Source organism: Pelobates fuscus, chromosome 1, assembly GCF_036172605.1.
Source record: "Pelobates fuscus isolate aPelFus1 chromosome 1, aPelFus1.pri, whole genome shotgun sequence".
In the NCBI taxonomy this organism is placed as follows: domain Eukaryota; kingdom Metazoa; phylum Chordata; class Amphibia; order Anura; family Pelobatidae; genus Pelobates; species Pelobates fuscus.
In genome coordinates this window covers 103938181-103962512 of record NC_086317.1, presented here as the reverse complement: position 1 = coordinate 103962512, position 24332 = coordinate 103938181, and the positions used below count along the sequence as shown (strand labels likewise).

Genomic DNA, 24332 nt, shown 5'->3' with positions numbered 1-24332 from the left:
ACCCATGACACTCCCATACACACACACACAAAATGACCCCAAAATGCCATGTCACCGTGACTAAGCATAAAATGCCAAATTATAGAAAACACACAAAAATACATATTTCCCATAAAGGAACTCCCATAGTTCATAACCCGAATAGCCTGGATTTGAGCGCCCAACATATCCGAAAAGCGCTCAGATCCCAGGAACACAGCCAAAACGCCACTGGGGTAAAGTTCTGTCCCTTTATCCCCTTAAGGACCAAACTTCTGGAATAAAATGGAATCATGACATGTCAGACATGTCATGTGTCCTTAAGGGGTTAAATAGTGTCTCTGTCACCTGTTATTCAAGTGCCACTGATAACATACATTTCCACATGAATATTATTTTTTATCACATACTTCTCTTTTAACAACCATTACATACAAGCAGTACCAAGTACTTTCTTTTTCCTCACCTATGTACCCAAGTACTGGCCAAGCATATTAGCAATATACAAAACTTAACCATTCTATTCCCCTCCTAAAGCAATAAAAGGTCACGAAAAGAAGTAACAGTCACAATAGTGGCAAAGGGCTGGGTGCCCCAACCTGAATCATGGTGGCTCTGATGGGTCAAGTAGGCAAAACTTAATTCCTGATGTACCACTAGTTGTAGTATTTAATGGAAATGCCAAATATAATGTTATAATAGAAATACAATCTGCTCTCTCCAGGCGTCAAGTCCTGGGGAATAAAGTGTGGGAACTCACCCAAGTTCCACCCCCCCCCCCCAAAAAAAAATACACTCTTATGCATATATAAGTGCACACATACACACACACACTGACACACACTCATACACTCAAACACACACAGACACGCACACTGATACACACAAACATACACTCACAGACACACACACACAGACACAGACACACACACACTCTCACAGACACACACACACACACTCACAGACACTCAAACACACACAGACACACACTCAGACACACACACTGATACACACATACATACACTCACAGACACACACACTCTCACAGACACACACTCACAGACACACACACAAATTATTCATATTTTTTTTTAATTTTAAAAATGTCCTCCCAGCCTCCCTACCTGGAGAGCTGGCATGGACCTGTCCCTGGGGTCCAGTGGGGCTACAGTGCGGCGGGCGCCTTTCTCGCTGTCAGACACGGCGTTCCTGCACTTTTATTAGACACAGCGTTCCTGCAGGACTCGAGCACTGTCTCTCTCACTCTTAATCATCTAAGACTTCTTCCAAGTGATATAATTAACCGAGGTTTATGACAGTATCCCCACCATGGGGCCCCACACTGTTTAGCTACATTGACACAATCTATCCTGTGAGGATGGAGACACAGTCAATAGTGTATAGTATTGAAGCAACATGTTCAACAATTGTTTATAGCCTCCATTTAGTCAGTGTCCTCTCTTTCCTAGGAATTTATACGGAAGGCCTTTTTCTACAGGTGTAGAGTTAAAAGATTTAAAGGGTTACCGCAAGCACCATTACCTGTTCAGTGATTTGAAGTTGTCATAGTGCCTAGAGTCTGTATGTGCAGCATTTCCCTATGAAATGCTGGACATACGGAGATTAACCTCTCTGATAACTGACAACCAATGGCGGCACAGCAATGTTTCTTAAAATACTGTTTTTTTTAATTGTAGTAGCCCTTTAATCTGAAATAGTGCAATTTTCTGGAAGTTCGTACCCCAACAGAAAAAAAAACAATGCAAGAATGCTGCAGATGTTTGGAAAACATTGGGCTTCGATTAGCTGTTACATATCTGATACAGGTAACAGGAGAATATATTAGCATTACATTCCTCTGTCATTCCACAGCAATTCATACTCAGGGCATTGACATTGGCCCAGATAGGACATCTACAAATAACTGATTTGAAAGTAAAAACATCTAAGTTGAGCTTGGCTACAAAGCTAGTAAGATAAGAAAGGTTTATCTTAAAATATTCACAATCTATAAAACATCACTGGGCAGCAAACCAGAACAATGGTTAGACTTTACTCTCGAGTGACATTCCATGGTTTATTAATATGGTTTTCTAGCCAGAAACAACAAATTTAATTCTTTTGTGATGTTTATGAATATACACAAGAGCTGGCTTGAAATTTAGAGTTTAAATTTGGCATAGTAAAATCTTTATTATGTCTTTTTAAATTAAAACCATTTTAACTGTTATTAGTTTTGTTATTTAATTGAACTGGCAAACTTTCTTTACACTTCTTACAAATTTCAGATTTCATAAAATTATAATTTTGAAAGAGTTTTCTTAGGATTTTTTTAGGTTCACATCTTTTTTGTCTCATGCACCCTGCTAAGCAGAGCCAAGTATAATCTTAGTTGACATGAGAATTTGACCACACATAATCAAGAAATTCTTTAAAAAGTGAGTCTCAGCAAAACTACTACTTACTTTGCCCAAACACACACCTCTAACGTCCCAACCAATAAATAGGGAGATTTGCATACGTGCTAAGTAGAGCTGTGGTGTAATAATCAATCATCATATAAGCAAACAATATAACAATATATCCACTATATTTTTTTTTCAGAAGTTTCTCACAACGGGGAATTTGTCTGTGTAATCTGATTACTATTCTAAAATTTGCTGTTACTCACAACACTGTTTCCAAATAGTATTAGTAACCAGCAGCCAAAAAACAACAACAAATCTGTGGTGATGGTGGTAGATTAGTACATTGCTCTGAAAAGTTAATGCCTCAAGTAGAATAGTTAAGTGTATTATAAACAAACTGGCATGGGTTTTGCAGCACAAAATATCTTTACTCTGTGCTATATGAGGCTGTCACCTATACGATATATCACTGTCATATGTAATATGTTTTCTGGAAACTGTGGCAGCCTTTAAAGAACAGTATAGCGTTAGGGATAAAAATGTGCATTCCTAACGCTATAGTGCTCTGGTGGCCATTTAGGTGGTCAGCACCCAACTTGCAAGACTGGTTTTCTGCGGCTTGCCCTGCCTCCTTGGCTGAGATTATCGAGATTGATGATCTCACCCAATCCATTGTTTTTCTACATGAAAGCATTGGGAGGCAAGTGTGAATGTGCAGCAAAATGCCATGCTGAGACTATCTGATAGATATAGCAGAGTTCTCTCTGCGAATTCCTTGGGAGTGTTTCTAGTGACTCTGAGTGACAGCCCCTAGGGACACTTAAAATCTTCCAATGAAACGTTGCCTTTCTGCTAAATGGCTATGTTTTCCACTGCAGGGTTAAAACAGGGGTGAGGGTGGGGGACACATAGCAAATTAAACCACTTCATTGAGATTAAGTGGTTTGGGTGCCTATAGAAGCCTGTAGTAGCCTGTGACCCTGCGCCATCTTGGGCGCGCCATGTGCTTGACTGCCCCGTCGTTTCTTAGTCTCAGGCTGCTGATCTAGTCTGTATTTGCCTCTCTCGCTGCTCGCTGTGGACCGAGATGACCCCCATCGGTCCAGGGGGGGGGGGGGGTAGGAGCCGAGAGCCCCGAGGGTACCATACCCAGGTCAGGCATCGTGGAGAGCGGCCGTCCCTCCACTGTTCGATCTCCGGTGGGCCTCAGGTTTGCAGAGCGGGGTCTCGGGGGGTCACACGCTTGGGTTTGGTGTCGGAGGAAGCCCCCGGGTTTCCCCATCTTACCAGCTTCACTCCGGTGAGCTTTGATGCCAGCTTTTTGGGGTTTTACCCCCGATTTGTGTCGATTTGAGCAGGAGCTGCAGCTTGGCACAACCGCTCAGCTTGGCTGCTAGGCTCCGCCCCTACAGTATGTTTAATGGGATTATGTGTCACACTGAGGGGAGGAGATGTGTGGGAGGTAACTGTTACATTATTGGCTACTGTACTAAATATTGTGACTCCCTCCCCTGCATGGGAGAATGCTTTAAAAGAAGGTTGAGTGATTAAAAGTTCAGTTCTGCTCCTGATGCTGTGTGTCGTCCAGTCATTGGGATCTGTATGGGGATATTCGTGGATTACCTTACTTGCTGTGATTATTATTCTATGGTATTTGTATTACTTTTCCTGAGCCTCACTGGAATCTTTATTGGAGTTAACCTGTGAAAGACCAGCTCTCCGTTACAAGCACTGTGTATTTATAGTTGCTGACTATGCTACATATTATATGCTTTTTGTTAATTATTACACATGTGGGATATTCTCAGACTTGGTTATTTTTTACATATTAATCCAGAAAAAAACATTTTGCAAAAGCATACAAAATTGTATTTTTGTCTGTGTTTTTGTGTTTCATTGGTAACCATATCACTCAATTGGCAGCACACAATACAGCCACTGGGTGGAGAGCTAGTTTAAGAAATACCATGATTTGCCATTCTTTTTATATCCTATACCTTACCACTAGAAATTAACTTCAAAAGAGTTTCTGTTTCCTTACTGTGCTTGACGCTCTAACCTAATGTTATTTAAATCCAATTCCTTTTCACAAAATAGAAATTTTAAACACAATATTAGATAATTTACAAGCAGACAATAGTCTACTGCAGTTTAAATATTACTCTATGGCTTTAAAGTACCAATATAGCTTCAAGCAGGAGAAATCGTTCACATTTACATGTTTTAAAAAAAAAAAATATATATATATATATATATTTATTTCACATTAGCCTTCCTAAAAGTGCTTTGCTGGGGGCTCCAATAATGCTAATGAACACCGTGCCAAACTAACTGCTCCCATATGCTTTTCCAGTTCATACAGGAGCTCGCAATAGTTATGAATATTGAGATTGCATAGTTATGAATATTTTCCATGAATGTTTCATTGTGTTTATTATGAATTTTCCTGTGGATACTAAGGCACTCAACCATACTGAGTCTGATGAATAAAAAAAAAGAAAAATTATTGTAGTAACCAATAATGTGATTAGATCATAAAGCTACAGATGACAATCCAGACATGAAAATTCATAATCTGTTACATTTCTGATTTACACACAAAAAATGACTTGGGGAGAAAACTAGATGAGACATCTTAGAAATCCTATTATTGTGTCCTAACAACTACCTTTAAAATGTAGGTCAAAGCAGCTAAGTTGTAAAAAAATCTCACACAGTTTTTTGGTTGTTTTTCCTCTAACAAATTTCACAATACTGTATTTGATCCCTTGCTGATTTTAAATGTTTGCACACTGACAAATAAATGATGAGTCTACAATTTTAATTTTAGGTGTATTTTAACAGTGAGAGACAGAATAAAAAAAAAAAATCCAGAAAAACGCATGTCAAAAAAGTTATAAATTGATTTGCATGTCAATGAGTGAAATACGTATTTGATCCCCTATCAATCAGCAAGATTTCTGGCTCCCAGGTGACTTTTATACAGGTAACAAGCTGAGATTAGGAGCACTCTCTTAAAGGGACACTCCATGCACCCAGACCACTTCTGCCCAGTGGAGTGGTCTGGGTGCCAACTCCCACTACCCTTAACCCTGCAAGTATAATTATTGCAGTTTTCATAACCTTTCAGTTTTCATTACCTTGCAGGGTTAACTCCTCCTCTAGTGGCTGTCTACTAGACAGCCACTAGAGGGCACTTCCGTGTTTATAGCACACATTCCGTGTGCTATAGTGTCGTTTGACATCCTCACGCTATGTGAAGACCTCCAGCGTCGCTGAAATCCCCATAGGAAAGCATTGAAAGCATTTTAATCGCATTAGGTCTCCCCCGCCGGCGGCCGCGCATGCGCAATGGGTCTCCCCCGCCAGATGACGTCCGCGGGGGAGGAGCGTGGGCGGACCCTGATCCAGCACCACGGGACATCGGCACTGGATACAGGTAAGTCACTGAAGGGGTTTAAACCCCTTCAGCAACTTGGGATGAGGGGTGGAAGGGAGAGGTGACCTGCAGTGCCAGGGAAATGGTTTGTTTTCCTGGCACTGGAGAGTCCCTTTAACCACTTAAGGACCAAACTTCTGGAATAAAAGGGAATCATGCCATGTCACACATGTCATGTGTCCTTAAGGGCTTAAAGGGATTGCTCCTAATCTTAGCTTGTTACCTGTATAAAAGACACCTGTCCACAGAAGCAATCAATCAGATTCCAAACTCTCCACCATGGCCATGACCAAAGAGCTGTCAGGGACAAAATTGGAGATCTACACATGCTGTTCTGGAGCATTCATAAGTAGAGCTCATGATGCAGAACTCATTAAAGTCATTTAAAAATCAACACAAGACATCTGGAGAAAAACTAAATAAATTACAAAAAATAAATGTATAAAATGCCATAGACCCAGGGTTTTAAGCAAGCTATGACATTGTAGTTGGCAAACAAATTCTGTTTTGTCACTTATTTTTACTCACTTTGGCCTTGATTAATTAAACTTTCAAAATTATTTATCTACAAGCGTTCCCATATACTTTATTGGTGATTTTTGAAGTGAAATCATTTTATATGTTTAATTAAATGAAAACTTAATTAAATTAAGGGGTTAATGTTTGAAATCAGTATGGTGATCAACTTTCTCATTTTGAGTGAAAAACACTTATTTATAAAAGTACAATGGTATCGATTTAATATTGTTGGATAAGCTTTTCAATGACTTAATACTTTGGGATGAACTTTTAAAATATATATTTTTTCAAAATATAAAAATATCATAAAATATCATATATTACAAAATATCTTAATATTACACAATTAAAATATTTTTCATAATTTTAAATCATTTAAAAAGTTTATCCAATAATATTAAATCATTTGAAAAGCTCACCTAATAATATTAAATCGAGGCCAATGCACATTTCTAAGTAGAAGGATAATTACTGTAGCTGTAATTTTACATTTTGTTTTTCATCTTTATTTTCTAGTTCCCTATGGCTGACATTATTGCCATTATAAGTAAGTTAAGGAGTATTGCAGAACCAAGACCACGCGAAATCAAGCAACTCTTTGCAGCTAATGATCCTGGGAACAGCACTGAGATGGCTTATGAAACTTTCAGGTATGAAATATAAATTAAAATGATGAATGTGCTATACTTACAGTTTAATGCTTTGCATATGAAAGGAAATCAGTGATTGATTTATGTATATATATATATATATATCATACAAATTTCAACCCATTCCATTAAAAATGACTTTAAAACAGAGTATTAAAAAAAAAAAAAATCCCTGACTTAAGTAAAAATAATGGATTTTTAAAAAATATATTGTTATATTTTGCATTAGCTTGCCACAATGCCAGTGCACTATTTAATCCCAGGTCCTACTCTATAGCAACCTAATGCCTATGCATTTCAAGGTTTACGTAGGGCTTGAAATTAGGCACATATGACCGTAAAAGATGAGAAAAAAAAAGTGTTTGGTCATTACTCTCTTATTATACACAGAAATGCAGCTCTCACCTTAGTATATATAAATTATAAAGGTGCTGCTGGTGGCCAATAGATGCAACAAGCAAAATTCAGCCCAGCCTACTTAAAACCAACTTTAAAATGCACATTTTTATATACACCTAACATATGTAAACATAATTGGAATTTAGTTACAGTGTATGTTTATACATTGCATAAGCCTGCCACAATGCCAATGTACCCCAAATTTGGCAGGTCGTACTCTATACCATATTATTTTTTATCTGTGTGGTTGTTTTGGCGCGGTAGATCATTCCTGTTTTTTCACAATTTGTACTCTATACCAACCTAATGACTGTTTTTGTATGTTGTATCTGTTGGTCACAAGCAGCATGTGAGCATGTTTAGGTGGTTGTAATCTTTCTGTTCTATATGCATATTACTTTAGTTACATCTGATAACCCTGGTTGATTTCTGATTATGTTTGGTCAAAGTAGAGTAACTATCTTCTCCAGTAATGTCCAATAATGACAGGTTCCAGGCAGGGCCGGCGCGTCCATAAGGCAGCACAGCCGGCCGCCTAAGGGGGCGCACTGGCTCTGGGGGCACAAGATTCCAGTGACCGGCAGGAGGGAAGCTTTCTTTCCTGCCAGGTCACCTCCTGGATCCCCGGCGGGCAGCAGTGTTCTAATGAGAGGCGGCGAGGGAGCTCTAACCTGTTTGCTCTGCTCCCTCGCGCGATTTTTGCTGATGCCGCGGGACCCGGAATATGACGTCATATTCCGGCTCCCGCGGCATCAGTAGACAGCCCGCCAGGGAGCAGAGCAGACAGGTTAGAGCTCATTCGCCGCCTCTCATTAGAACACTGCCACACGCCGCCCAGCAGCCCCACTGGACCCCAGGGACGGATCCACGCCAGCTCTCCAGGTAGGGAGGCTGGGTGGATATTATTAATAATTTGTGTGTGTCTGAAAGTGTATGTGTGAGTGTGTGTCTGTGTATGTGTTTGTCTGTGAGTGTGTGTGTCTGTGTTTGTCTGTGAGTGTGTGTGTCTGTCTATGTGTTTGTATGTGTTTGTCTGTGAGTGTCTGTGCTTGTCTGTGAGTGTGTTTGTCTGTGAGTGTGTGTCTGTGTATGTGTTTGTCTGTGTATGTGTGTGTCTGTGTATGTGTGTGTCTGTGAGTGTGTGTGTCTGTGAGTGTCTGTGTTTGGCTGTGAGTGTGTGTGTCTGTGTATGTGTTTGTCTGTGAGTGTGTGTCTGTGTATGTGTTTGTCTGTGAGTGTGTGTGTCTGTGTATGTGTGAGTGTGTTTGTCTGTGAGTGTGTGTCTGTAAGTGTGTGTCTGTGTATGCATTTGTGAGTGTGTCTGTGAATGATTGTGTGAGTGTGTGTGTCTGTCAGTGTATGAGTGTGTTTTGTCAGTGTGAGTGTGTCTATCAGTGTGTGTTTGTGAGTGTCTGTCAAATCAGTGAGAGTATGTTTGTGATTGAGTGTGTGTCTGTCAATGAATGAGTGTGTGTCAGATCAGTGAGTCTGTGTCTGTCAGTGACGTCTATGTGTTTGTCATTGAGTGTGTGTGGCTGTTAGTGTTTATACACCACTGAGTGTAGCGTGGCGGAGCGGAGCGCAGTACAGGAGCTTCTTTTTCCTGTACCCGGCCAGAATGACAGGAAGTGCTCACTGAGAGAGCACTTCCTGTCAGTCCAGCCAGGTACAGAAAACTGAAGCTCCTGTAGAGGATCTGCTCCGCAACGCTACAAGACAGGTAGGAGGCACACCAGGAAGGGGAGAAACACCAAGGGACAGGGAAAAGAGGGGGGAGGGGAGAGGGGAGAGGAACACTAAGGGACAGGGAAGAGGGAGGGGCTGGTTAGGAGGCACATAGGAGAAGATGTTAATTTTAGAGGAGGGGTGGGGGCGGAAAAATGCATCTTCGCCTATGTACCCAAAAATCCTTTCACCGGCCCTGGTTCCAGGCTAAAGTAAAATTAGTTAATCCTTCCCACCAGCATCCTTAAATGGAATTTAAGATCAGCAGTGCTCTCAAACTTGTTAAAAACTAATTTCCTGGGTAGCACATGAGTAATGCTGAATCCTGCATGGTTATTATTATTATTGGTATTTATATAGCACCAACATATTCTAATAAATGAGACAATTCGAAAATTTGAAGGAACAAAAGGTAGACGAGGACCCTGCTCAAAAGAGCTTAGATTCTACAAGAGGTTATTCACTAAAATTAGAATAATATCCAACTTTTGTATTGCCAATTTTAAAGACCTAGCCAGAAGTTAGTCAGAATTGGACTTCTCAGCCAACAGAGTGGAGTCATTTGTTTCTTGTCTCCCTGGTTATTGTGTAGAGGACTTGAAAGATACCCTTCAAGTTTGTGCACTGTGAACCTTATATTGGACGCTATCACAATTATTCATTAAAGAGCTGCATTGGAAGTAAAGCTGACGTGAAGATATATTCCAGTTCAGCTTTTTGATCATTAGATTTGAAATGCACATCAAATTCACTCTGAATAACCAAAACTTGTCACATAATTAATAACCCTAACTGTTTTCATGGTACCTCTAGAGTAGAGAAGCTGACCTTTTCCTTCTAATTCTGGAGCTGTTTGCAACTCACATAATCTTCATAAAGAACATGTTAGAAACTCACTGAGTTTTGATAAATGCAATCCAGGTGATCATATATAAACGCTTATGTGCCTGGCCTGGTCACTATGGTACAAGTGATACACTTTGAAAAACATAGAGACAGAGCTTCATATTTAGTTTACTATTGAAGACTTATCAATAAATGTGTAAATAAGCCAACAACAGAGTGTAACTGAGAAAAGACAAATGCAGGATAGATTTTCGTGCTGGTAGTTCAAACTCAGGAGTTAAAATTAATCTAAGCTTAACCTGCCAAAGTGTATACTTACAATTATGAAGAACAATATCCAGCAGTGATAGTAGATGTCAGTCTGTGATATAGATTGCCTATCAAGAGACATTTAACAGTGCAGGTTCTATACAGCACAGGTTTACTTTAAATTTGGAAATGTCAGAAATTATCCAGGGAATTGCATATAGTAGGCCCAAATAAATGCACTGAATAAATAGTCAAGTTGTGGATTTATCCCAATAACACTATTTTAGCCTAAAATGAACAATTAGCTGCAGAATTCCTGGCAGTACATTGAAGAATACTGTCTGTAACTTTGTTGCAGATAGAGCTTAGTACATGAGATTAATTTGTACTTGTGTGATCTTAAAATCTTGATCCATCGCCATTGACCAAGACACCTGTCTGTGACCTAATTACCATAATCCATGTTTTTTTTAAATGCCCATTTGTTATAAAGGTAGACTTCTGTAATAACCAATAATTGTATGCTAGTTAACTTGTGAGCACCCGGTAAAGTATAAATGAAATAACTACATGTAAAAAGGGTAATTTCAACATTTTATATGAAATATTTTTGTTTTTCTTGTGCATATGCATATAGAATTTTTTTGTACACGTGGTGACCGTATTACAAGCTAAAAAGCAGTCACTCTTTTTAAACTAACTTTTTTCCATTTCCAAAATCTTTTTATTTAGACGACCGTTGATAAGTTTAATCTATCAAAATGATTTAAGAAACCATAAGCTAAATGAATCATCTTCGGATCCGTGTTAGCCTGTTTTTTTAGTGTATTCACAGCTGTGCTTCCTAAGTGCATAACTGAAATGTGTTTGTTGTATGACACTTAGCCCTTGGCATTTAATATATATGTCCTATGTGTCATCACTTTAAAATCTTTGACCAACAACCAACACTAGTGTCTTAAGGATGATGCCATATCATACATACATTACAGTTCACATAAACCTTAAATTAACTGTTAATGTGATATAAATTTTTTGTTTTGATTTAACTGAACTTCATGGTTATTTACTAGATTAAGAATTTGGGGAAATAATACTTTCCTATGGGGAGGTATAATGTGCACGTGGCCATTGCCGCGCATGCGCATTAGGTCTAACCCGCCCGATGATGTTGTGGGGGAGGAGCTGGGTGGGACCCAGTGCCAAGATGAACGACTCATCTAGAATGTAACAATGTTGTAGGCCCCCTGTTTGAATACCAAGACCATGTCTGTAATGTCAATTGTTCTAATTAAATCCCTTATTCCATTCCCCTATCTTCAATTTCTGTTACACCCACAGAAAGGGATTTTATTTATTCTTATTTTTATCTTGCTTAATATAATTTTACTTTATTCTCCCCTTTTGCACCAGGCTTAAGTGTGAAATCCCAGATATACAAGCCTTCTATCATACCAGCTTTATATGTCTATTTCCTACCATGTTTTATCCCTTGCCGCTTTGGTCTTGTGGTAGCTGTCCTTTTTTGAGATCATCAGTGAAGATAATCTCAGCCAATCCAATGCTTCTGCACAGAGAGGCATTGAGGCACCTAATGTGCATGCCCTACGCACATCAGCATCTCTTCGTAGAGATGCATCATACCATATTTATATAACTCCCTCAGAAATGATATAGATTAATTTGTGTATTTAAGGGAAAAAAAATAATTCTTTGACACATACATTAACTAACTCTCCCTGGCACATTATTTCAATGACAGGCACATTCATTGACCCATAGACAAAAAGGCTCAATGACTTATATCCACTTACACTGAGTGACTGACACAGCCACAGTCACATAGACATATACACACTTACTGACGTAAACACCCTCTAATGCACCAATACAGAAACACTTAAAGGGACACTCCAGACACCAAAACAACTTAATCTAAATTAAGTTCTCGAATGGTTTAACCCCAAGGTTGACTATAGCAGTGGTCTCCACTTCCACCCAGACGGCCCCTGGCTTCTGCATTTTTAGATTAGGGAAAAGCAGAGTACTGCCGGGCAGGCATGGAAGGAAACGTATCTTTTCCAAGCCAGTTTAGTTAATGGGGAATCACTGACTGTTTGAGAGCATCAGCTGGCCACTCTCACCCAATCAGCAGTGACCTTACCTAGCGAAACCCTGCGCTTCCTGAATCTGAAAATTCAGAAGCCAGAGCCACCTGGGGCTAGTGGACTTTACCCCTTGAGGCAGCTTGGGGTTAAACCGTTTAATAAGGGTTTAACCCCTTGTGGTAAGAGTGCCTCCAGGGGCCTCCTGGAACCATAACAACTTTACTTAGATTAAGTTGTTTTGGTGCTTGGAGTGTCGCTTTAATATCACTGACACATACATTCTCATTGACACAAACAATAACAGACACCCCTCACCTCACACCTCAATGACCTCCCTTACCCGTCTGGCACCTTTACACCCCTTGAACCACACACACGTCTCTGCTTTTTTATTTTTTTCTTGCCCCCATCTCACTGCTTCTCTCTGCTTTGCCAGATCTATTTCTGTCACTAACCTTATCAAGTACTATATCTCTTGTTCCAAACCCCAAAACTACATTTCACTCCCTTGTAAATCATATCCCCAAACCACATTCTCTCTCTAGCCTTATAGATATTTTCTATTTTGTCTATTAACCTTTCTGTTGGTGTATTAGCTATCCTAGTACTTTCTAGGATATATATAAAAGGTATTTAGACTAGAGAGCAGTAATACAGCTAAAAGTGAACCTCAATCCAGTCTTTCTGATGTAATGAATTGGGAGAGGAAGAGAGGAGAGGAAGATAAATGTCACATAGTTTGTCAATCGTGTGACACGTAAACCAGCAATAGGCTTGATTTTTTTTTATATATAAAAATAAAATTAGTATGTGCTAGAAATATTTGGCCAGGTCATTTAGCCACTTCTGGGTGGCAGTGCCACTCTTTCGAATAGCTCTTACATTCTTGTTCAACAGACTATTGTATAGTTATTCTAAATTCAGCTTGGCTCAGTTACAAAGGCAGTTTCCCCTAGTAAGCATCCAACATTCTTTTTCTGTCCTTCTCAGGAATTCAGAGAGTTCTGTGAGTCTCACATTGTATGGTGCTCAAGTATCAGAGTAGAAAGAAAGCATCTAATATACAACTGACGTTAGAGCACATTTCAAACACATTTAGAAACAGAAGATTATCAGTCAGTTATTGCGTTAATGTCGACCCGTACATGTTGAACTTTCTGCATACATTGCTCATATTTTGTTTAATTAATTTTAAGATTGTACAATTAGAATATTTGTTCTAAAAAAATAAGTTTAGTAACAATTATATAAAATCTTTAATCTATTGTCACTTGGGACCATTTGATCAACCACACAGAATTTAAAGGTATCAAACACCACAAAATGTAGAAAACGAAAGTTAATAATTCTCACAAAATTGTAAACTTAATCACAATTATTTCTAGGGTTAATTATAATAAAAATGAAGGGGTTGTTCTGGATGACTCTGTAGGTATTCAAGATGCAAATGACTATCATTACCTACGGTCAACAAAGAAAAAGAAAGTAAATCTTTTTTTTTAAATCAATGCTGATATAGACTTTATAAGCCAGACTACTCAAATGTACCTGTAATCCCTTACTTTCAAGCAGTGGTTCCCAAACCAGTCCTCACGACCCACTAACAATCCAGGATCTATGCATTTTCGTGTTTTATTTTAATGAAAATACTGACAAAACTTGGACTGTTGGTGGGTCTTGAGGACTGGTTTGGAAAACACTGCTTTTAAGTATTATGTACTTTCAGGTTTAAGTATCAAATAAGAAGATAAACTGGACAATCATACATTTTGGTTTTATATTGTTATATTGTTATATTACCCAAAAAGGTCATTGACGTTTCTGTTAAGTGTTCTTTCCTTAAACAAATTCTGTTTTGCAAAGATTTAAATTGAATAAGTCTACATATTATCGTAGTAGGACAGCATTGATTTTGTAAACAAGACTAAATAGTGGGCAGATCATTTAATGCATAAAAGGGAATCAGTGATTGGTTTCCTTACTTCCTGTATACAAACTAGCAATTATTTTGTTGTTTTTTTATTTTTTTATATCTAGGAAATTGAAAATACAATTGTTCATGTCTTCCTCGTAGGTTATTTACGAGAGTATTAAATAGGTTTAAATGAAATACTTTGCATTTAGCCATATTAATACTATTCAGGACATGATCCTATCAGTCTATTAAGTAAAAATCTATTTTAAAGTACATATCTTACCATCTGTCATCTCCTGCACACACCATCTACATTGCTCTTTCTGTTCTTCCTTCGCCCAGCCTTTCAACCAATGCTTTTTACTCACATATATATTGTTCCTAGACCCTGTTACAAATTTCAGCATTCACTACATACATTCAAGTCAAACACTGCCACATTCTTCCTCTGGGCTCCATTCTGCTTCCAGCAACTTGGGGTGTGTCTCCCCTAATCATGGCCCTTCGCCTGCTTCCTCTATCCACCGTGTCTCCATAAACACCAACAACCTCTTACAGAAATACTCCACCACTTCTTATGTTCATTGTGATCTCTGAAATACAGTCTATGACAGCAGCAAAACAAATGTAATTCTTAGTTTCCTGCTCCTAATATTATTGATACTGTACCCCTTCCACTGTATCTTACAGTGGCATTCAGATAAACCCTCCCCCCACACAATGTTGTAATTAAGGTGGTGTTTAATTTTTGTTCTCCCCTATTTGCTCATTTCAGTCCTTGCCACCTTGTCCTTTCCTCTCATTTTCTTCTTTTGAGGTTCACTTCATCTGAATTTTCAATACTTCCTCTGTCTTCATTGCTGTCATCTAATGCTAATTGAATCTACTTTGTTCCTTCATGGATGGCCTTCTGCTTGATTTTCTCTCTTTTAATATGCTATCCTTCATCCTTGCCAATTTTAACATCCTGATAACCAACCCACCAGCTTAATATCCACAAATTGCTCTCAATTACATTTTTGAATCCCCCTTTGTAAGTCTACATGACAGTCATCAACTTCTTCTTGGCTTTTCCCAATTCCTTCTTGATTAGTTTTCTGCTTGGCTTTCTGTCTTTTAATATTCTATCTCTAATCTTTGATGAATTCAACATCCAAGTTATCTAACCCATTAGCTCTATAGCTTCAAGACTTCTCTCAATTACCTACTTTTTGTCTAACTGAGTGGACTAGCTCTATTACACATGGTAACACTCCTGCCATAAACTTTTTCAATATGCACTCTGTCTTTTTGTCTGAAAATCATCTTCTTCTTTTTTTTCCCACTTCTTTATTTGTGTGTGACCTATAGCGTATGCAGTGATTACATTCAAATCCAGTAATATCTAGACCTTCAAAATACAATTCAGTACTTAACAAAGGCATCTGTTGTACATAACATATATGTAACCACGTTTCCAAGCCCGTAGGCCCTCAGTTAGTTGCTACCATCCTATTTTGAATTTTAGATCGTTTAATATGCCTATATGGGCAAAAGGAACTTAGACATAGGAACTCTACTGTTGACTTAACGCATCTGTCCTAACACATTACAGCACACTTGTACATTCGTCTGTGGGTCATTGACGCCGTGTGAGCGGTGGATTATCTTGTTCCCACCTTAAGAGTAGCTTCTATACCTCAGAGGAGGTAGAAAAAAGACAAAGAGAAGAAAAGATGATAGAAGATAGTGAAGAGAAGAAACTCTCGTGGACAGCTGAACAAGCCCGGCGGCCGCCCTGCATGAACTTAATTTTCTAACGCAGTGGTTCCTAAACCAGTCCTCAAGGCACTCCTACCAATCCAGACTTTAGGTATTGTCCAGTTGTGTCTAAGGTGTTTTTTTTTCTTCCATTTTTCCTAAAAACACCTTAGACACAACCGGGTAATCCCCAAATCCTGGACTGGTAGGGGTGATTTGAGGACAGGTTTGGGAACCACTGTTTTAACGTAGGATGCCAATGTGCTCCTCACGCAGAATCTTAACCCCTTAAGGACACATGACGGAAATATTCTGTCATGATTCCATTTTATTTCTGAAATTGTGTCCTTAAGGGGATAAATCTAACTCCTCTTGACTTAGCAAAAAACTAGACCCACTTGATCTGTTTCAGTTCTCCTCTACTCTCCTGTGTCCACTTTCACATCTCTGAACTTTTTCCTGTCCCTCTCAAACAGTATACTTCCATTTATCTGTTAAGGCAATACCAATGGAAAAAATGCTGTAGGGGACTGTCGTGCACTCAGCCCTGGCATAACAAATTCACAAAATGCTCAAATGTATTCCTGCATAGCAGAATACTACAGGAAAAAGTCTGACACGATAACACACAACTTCTATTGCAAATTAATGCTTCATTCTTATATTTTCACCTAATCTTTCGTTTTCACCCTGCTGCATTCCCTACTCACATTAACCCTGCAGTCAATATTTTTGCATATTACTTAATAAGATTGACCAAATTAGGAATGGTGTCTATTCTCTTCTTCCCCCCACAATTCAACTTCAACTGTGTTTCTTCTTCTAGTCTAAATTCCCCAAGCTAGTTACTCAACAGATGGTTTCTATACTTTTCTCTTGACCCACCATCTGTCCCCTTGTTCCCCTTTCACCTATGCACATTTCTACATGTTTTGTGACTGTCTACTAAAGGGTTATTTCAAACACCATGACCAGTGTCTGGCATCTGCATGAGCAGCTGTTCAGTATAAAATATTGCACATATGGAATTAGGGCATCATTAGCTAGAGTTTCAGGCTGGTTAATATCATTTGGTGCATATTTCAATGCACAGATGCTTATTTATTGGTTAAGAGAGGTCAGGTGAAACTCTGAGTCAGTGAAGGAGCGTCAGGAACGGCTCCGGCTTCTACAGCTAAGCAGAAGCTGGATGTTAAAAACCTGCCTACAAAAGGGAGCGGGATCCTGGCTGCACCCAAATAAGAGGGCAAACTGTTGCAAAGCGGTTTCCCCCATTACCAGGAAACAGGGCTAGGCTACTTCTCACCTCATAACCACTACAGCGAAATTATATATATTCCATTCATTCAGTGCTCCTATTAACTTTCTGGACCTTAAAGGAATAAAAGACTAAAGGATATTAATGGGACTATATGAAAATAATGATGTGTAAAATTGTTACGAGATTTGGACATTCCTCTTCCAGCCATATTGCAATGACTGTTATTCTTTGTTATGGTATTTAATGGTAACCAACAATTCTCTGTGTGCATAACTAAATGATTCACAGGCCACCCACATTTTGTTTTTCTAACAATATGAACCTTTCTCACCTTTCACCCATAGAAATGTCCTTTTGTTAAGACCAAACATACTTGTTGGCCAGTAAATCATCGATGCCCCCTGGAGAGCAATCTTTATTTTTTATTTTTTTTGATGCATGTATATTTACAGCATTTTCCTTTCTGAGTCAGTTTGTATCCATCATGGAATTATTGATGTCATGATCATCCAGTAAAACCATAAGGAATGTCTCATTCAGTCAGAAACAAAACAAACAGGACTGGCATGCATCTGCCTTCACGGTTATTATTGTGTTAAGTACGCGTTTTATTCACTAAACAGAAATAAAATCCTGAACATTTTGTCGAGAACAGATAACTACATTCTGAACTTTTGGATAAATACTGAATCAGAAAAAAAAATCTCAAAAAAAACACAGCTTTGCTATTTTTTTTTTTCCCAATACAGCTAATACAGATGAAAATATGCATACAACTCTTTTTCTGTTGTCATAATTAACTACTTTAATGGTAAAGCACCAGTTTTTGTGTATCTCATCCGTCAGCTTTGATTAACCCCTTAAGGACGCATGACATGTGTGACATGTCATGATTCCCTTTTATTCCAGAAGTTTGGTCCTTAAGGGGTTAAACTGCAGAAAGTAATTAAGAAACAGAGGAAATTGACCTCTGTGCTTAGATATATGTAAACATGCATTAAGCAGAATGGATTTTAAAAGGAATCTTTTTAAAATGATGGATATTTGTCCTCACGACTAAAAACCAACATAAATTACTCTGACCGACTTGGTTCTAAAATAACACTTCAATGTCTAACCTATAAAGCATTGATTTGCATTGTCTGCCACTCATATTATTCTTCCTTTAGTGCCATGTTGTCTACATATCTAGGTGAATGTTAAAATCTAACCTCTGTATTGCTTTTATGCAATCCCCAACAGATGCATAGGTGTTATATTTGCCTAAATCTGTGTCAGGCATGTACAATGCATTTTCTCAGTGGAACTGTGCTTGCAACATGTGGTTATATATTTTAGGTTACTGCTCTATACTACTTTCTGTTGACATATGCATTCCAGTTTAGAGATATAACAGTAAATTCTAAACATAAACATAAAATGCTGTCTATACATCCATGGGGTATGTGACTAACCCAGTGTAAAACACAAGTTATTTATTGATGTATTGCTATACAAAGAGCCTTCGTACCTTATTTGTAAAGCTTTAAATGATAAGATGTTCTAAAATAGTTCACCAACTGGAAATGTACCAGTTGAAAATAACTTGTGCTCTCCTGTAAGACCCCACACCACTGAGGATCTCATCTCATATTTATAAAGATCTCATTATTACATGCGTTGTTGTTTTTTTCATACACCCAATTCAACTGTATTAATCTGACAAGTCCATTGTAGTCCTGTGAATCATCAGAGTAGGATGGGAGTGCATTTAAATGGTTGACCACGGCTTTGCGCCCGCCTAAATGTTTTATAATAAGCCGTTGCCCTATATCATTTAGGTGAAAACAAGGGGAGAGGTGTGTAAAGTAGGACTTAGTGGACACACTCCCTTTCTGGTGCACCATGAGAAAACACACTTTGCTGTACCACTATGGACTGGTGGGGAAAAAGGTAAGCACCCAGGAGGCACAGAGTGGTAGAATTGCAGATAGTTCAAAATAGAAGGATGATCTGGTTGGGATTTTCACTGCCACCTCTAACATCTTGTAAAATTCCCCAAAAATACAGGCACCAGGAAAGGATTACAATTCAAATGAGATATGGGGAGTTTACTGCCATTTTGTACCATGAATATGAATATTACTTTTACATACTACATACGTGGTGACTCTTTTTGGGAGCCATCAGTATCTTGCATTGGGCATCTAAATAATAGGGAAAATAAGTGTTCAAATCAGTACATTCAATTGAGAAAAGGGGATCCTTGAAACATTTCTTGCTCTGGATCTTCTACCTCCCATTATGTTGTCTCTTCCATTGTCGAAAACTTTCCCAAGCTATTCCTTCTCTAACAAAAGACACTTGAAATGCAAGAACAACAATGATTGTATCTTGAATATGCTTGTACCTTGAACACTTGCATGATATGTAACAACCTAACATTTGCTAGTGGTCTGATGTATTTAGCAACCATAAATAGTAATTGTTATCAGTTCATTCTTGAATATGCTTCAAGAAATGCTTCATGAGTGCTGTGCCACCATGCTGCCTTCCGTGGTGACCAGCATTGCTATCCACCCTTGGTTGTGTACACCACATGCTCCAATTTATGCAAGGCCATGCACAAGGACACAGAGAACATCAGTGTGGTACCTGCCACAGAATTATCTGTGGAAAGTTAACAAATTCACTGCATCTCTACACTTGCTAAGTGTTTGACCTCTTGTTTTTTCTAATAAGTGAAAAGTTTAGGTGATTAGAAATGGACTTATTATTAGCACAATTTTACTTGAATGTAACGCTGTAAATATTCATAAAAAAAATTAATGTTTCTTTGTTGTGTCTATTCACAGAAATATTCTGGTGGATATATCAGACAAACAACTTACTGAACACCAAATTATGACTATTGGACGCTACTACAGTGTTAGAGAAAAGCCGGAAATCGATTTAAATTCCCTTCTTGCTTTGGCCCATGAGCAACTGAAGAAAAAAGCCTTTGAGAATTTTAACAAACTCTGTGACGCCTTTAAATACAATGACCGTGAAAAGTATGTATAATTTATTCCTGCTTATTGTATGGTTACGTGACATTAGCAGTGTAGTTTATATTTACGGAACAATATGTACAAGGTGTTCTCAGTAATTTATTTGTTTTTCTTTTGTGCTTTTGTTTGGAAAATTGCTAATGAAACTACAGAAACTGGCTGAAATATTGCTATTATATGGTAAACCTTTAATGACTAATCATAATTTCTCAGATGTTTCCATTCTTATGATGCTCAGCCAAAGCTGTACAAAATGTTTTTCATCAAGGTTATCCACTATGGTAGACTATTTACAGTGTATTCAGAAAGTATTTAGAACCGTTCATTCTCTGCATCCTTCTGTTACAATTGTTAAAAATATAGTTTTTTTTTAATTAGTATATAACAACTCTGTACCCCATAAGGGCAACCTCCCACCACATAAAATAAACACGCCTTTGCTATTAAAAAAGTAAAATATAACATTGACATAAGTATTGATACGCTAAACTCAGTTGAAGCTTCTTTGGCAATGATTGCAACTTCAAGTCTTTTTGGGTATTATGTGACAACCTGCATTCATCTCTGCAAAATCCTCTCAAGCTCTGTCAGGTTAGTGACCGTCGATGGACAACCTATTTCAGGTCTCTCCAAAGATGTTTGATTGGGTTCAAGTCTACACTCCTCAAGAACATTCAGAGTTGTCCCTAAGCCAGGCTAGCATTGTCTTGGCTGTGTGCCTAGGGACATTGTCCTATTGAAAGGTGAACCTTTGGCTAAGTCTGGGGTCTAGAGCATCCTGGACCAGGTTTTCATTAAGAATATTAAGAATATCTCATTAAGAATATCTCTGTATTTTGTTGTGTTCAGCTTTCCCTCAACACTGACCAGTCTCTCAGTCTCTGCTGCTGAAAAACACCCCAGAGCATGATGCTACCACCACCGTGCTTCAAAGTTTTAATGGAAATGCGCAGGAGAAAAACTGTGACTCTTTTCCTTCAGACATGACCCTTTGAATTAAAGCCAAACCATTCAACCTTCATCAGACCAGAGCATCTTGGTTCTCACAGTCTAAGAGTCCATTAGGTGCTTTTTTTGCATGCAGGATTTCATGTGTCTTCTAGTAAAGAGATGCTACCATCTGGCCAATCTGCCATAAACTCCAGATCAGTGCAGTGTTGCAGTGATGGTTGTCCTTCCTCAAGTTCTCCCACATCCACACATGTATGCCCTTAGTTGGTCATCCTGCATGACATGTATTCACGCCAGGCTGACCTTCCATTTTTGGGCAGACTCGCCACCTTTCTGGGCATGGGCCGGTTACGTGGTTCACGTCAGTGGCCCACCCTTTTACCCTGCCCACTGATGTCCTGCATTACCAAACACTGCTGTATCGAGAGATGATAGCGAGAAATGAGTATAGGGTGTTTTCTTGTAGCTGCATCCTGTGAGTTTCCCTCCAGTAACACCTCCACCAGATAAAGTTAGGTCTGGAAATGTTTGGACACTGACACAAGTTTTGTTATTTTGTCTGTTTACCAAAATAAATTTAAGTTACAGTTGAATAATGAATATGGGCTTAAAGTGCAGTATCTCAGCTTTCATTTGAGGATAGTAACCCAAAACCGTGGACAGCACTAAAGATTCTAATATACACTGTAGCACATAATATCATACAATTGTTCAAACCAGCAGCACTCACCCAAATAAGTGACTTATAACATCCAAAACCAAGAAATGGTGTTGCACTAAATGGTTATTCTCTATATATGGTCAATTGGTATATAGAGAACAAATATTTTCATGGAATCATCTGAAAAGATACATATAAAACCAATATAGTGCAGACCATCTGATCTTAAGTATTTTAGTTGTGCACACTTGTTAAAAATTGGGAGTTCACACTCACATTTCCCAGAGCCTGATCAACCCTGGCTCTGGGTAGGATAGGCTCATATGGAGAGGGAAAAATCCAACAATCAGGTGTCCTAGGGAGATCAAGTGTACTCTGCAGCTCTGCATGGGATACAGAACCAGGAGCATGCCTGCTTTCTCTCAATCTCTGTGATCTCAAAGTATGATGTTAACTACATGTTAACTTAACTTGCCTAATGAGTTACACTTCCCAAAGTTACAGTTAGGGAGAGGCGTTATTGAAGGGGTAGAATGGGAGGCACGTGGGTATGTGTCAATATTGGCTTGATCCCCCTTGATCATGGCTTTTATGTATTTCTCACCTGTGCATTTCTTATCAAGCCTTGTTGCCCCCACCCTCCACCGTAATTTTTGTAGCTGAGCTCATTAGGGTTATTAATATAATCATAATTTAAAATTGAGTTATACATTGACTTGTGGACAAGCAGGTGACCAGCTTTCCATATTTGAGGAAGATCTTTCTGTTAGAATAATAAAAGGCTTCTTTACAGCTTGCAGTGTACTGTAGTTATATGGTCCACGTTCCCCTGAATATTCGAGTATTCTGAGTAAATATTCTTGAAACTCCTTCATAGTTCAGTATTATGAGTCAGTTACTGCTGGCACCAATATTTATGAGGAAACAATAATGTCTTTAGGCCAACATTAATGCCAGACTACGCAAGACCTACCCCTTGTATATTGCAGCAAAACAAAATAAATACGCTGGAATTCCAGTAAAATAATCTTATGAGATGTTTTTTTTGTTTTAATGATTCCTTTATTTTCAATTATTTTCAGGAATGGCTCACTTTCGTTTCGAAAAACAATTACAATTTGCAAAGCTTTCAAGATTCCTTTGGAAGATGATCTTCTCCGAGCAATACTACACAAGTAAGACTCAAATATTTAAATATGACTTTTGGAAAAGTGCACTTATGGCACTTATTGCAGTGGCAGTAACCCTCTGAGTATGAAAAGTTGAATTAAATGCATTCTTCAACCAAAGTCCATGCAGGCAATCGAGAGGTTGTGTGTGTATTCACAAACTCTGATGTCATGCACCAGTGCAGGGATTTTGCATATGTCTTATGAGCTGGTTTTTAGCTAATCAAGTTGTCTATATTCTTGACAGGTATGTGTTGCTTCTTACCAATGAGAACTTAAACATGGCTGACCCCACAGAGCAGGGATAAGCAAAAAGATGAAAAGCTGAGCTCTTGCTGGAAATAAAAAGCCTAGATTTTTTTTAATTATACTAGCCCAATATACAGATGGAAAAGAAATGTAAACTTTAAAATATTTCTCCAACACTCACATTCATAGGACAACAGCTTACATTAAACATTTTTAGAACCACTACCTCAACGCCTTGAGAAAAGTTTGGTAATGGGACTAAAACATTGGAAATGTTGACTGTATAACATATTTATATATCTATAAAACCCTGCATCCAATCACTTGAGAAAAGCTTTTGGAAATAAAAGTTAAGTGCCAACTGGCACAGGCTGACCCAGACACTGTCACTGACATACACGCGCACATGACTCTCACTGAAGTTTACACTCAGTTGTGCCATTATAGAGAGAACCTCTTCCATTTAAGTATCAGATTAATCCCACTCATAAGTACAGTACAGATCCGAAATGCCAGCAAGTCCTTTGTGCACGAGAAATATAGCAACACTGGATGATAATTTCAGTCTTCTTTGCGCCTCGTCTGCGAGGTGTAGCCGATATCACTCTAGGCAAAGTGAGCCAGTTTCCAAGTCTGGATTACCCTTTTAACTTGGGGAGAGCCAAAGTAAATGCATTGCAACAAATATATGTGAACAACAGTTCAGAGAAACCTCAATAGCTTGCCTTTCAGTTTTCCATTAAAGGACCACTATAGTGCCAGGAAAACAAACTCGTTTTCCTGTCTCTATAGGGTCTTTGGGACCCCCCCACCCTCTGGGTCCCACTCCCGCCGGGCTGAAGGGGGAGGAAGGGGTTAAATTCTTACCTTTCTGGGGACTCTCCTCCCTCTTCCGACGTCTTCCGCTGAATGCGCATGCGCGGCAAGAGCCGCGCGTGCATTCAGTCAGTCCATAGGAAAGCATTTCTATGGACGGCAGTGTCTTCTCACTCAATGAGACAGCCACTAGAGGCTGGATTAACACTACTGTAAACA

General features: G+C 38.7%; 1 protein-coding gene across 1 annotated transcript in view; it reads left to right on the top strand.

Moving 5' to 3' along the window:
* Positions 1-24332, top strand: part of EFHC2 (EF-hand domain containing 2) — a 111918-nt gene that overhangs the window by 75044 nt on the left and 12542 nt on the right. Inside the window, exons 11-13 of the mRNA XM_063444268.1 lie at positions 6862-6995; positions 20073-20270; positions 22962-23054. Of these exons, the coding sequence (XP_063300338.1) occupies positions 6862-6995; positions 20073-20270; positions 22962-23054 (425 nt within the window). The remainder of the gene's footprint in view (positions 1-6861; positions 6996-20072; positions 20271-22961; positions 23055-24332) is intronic.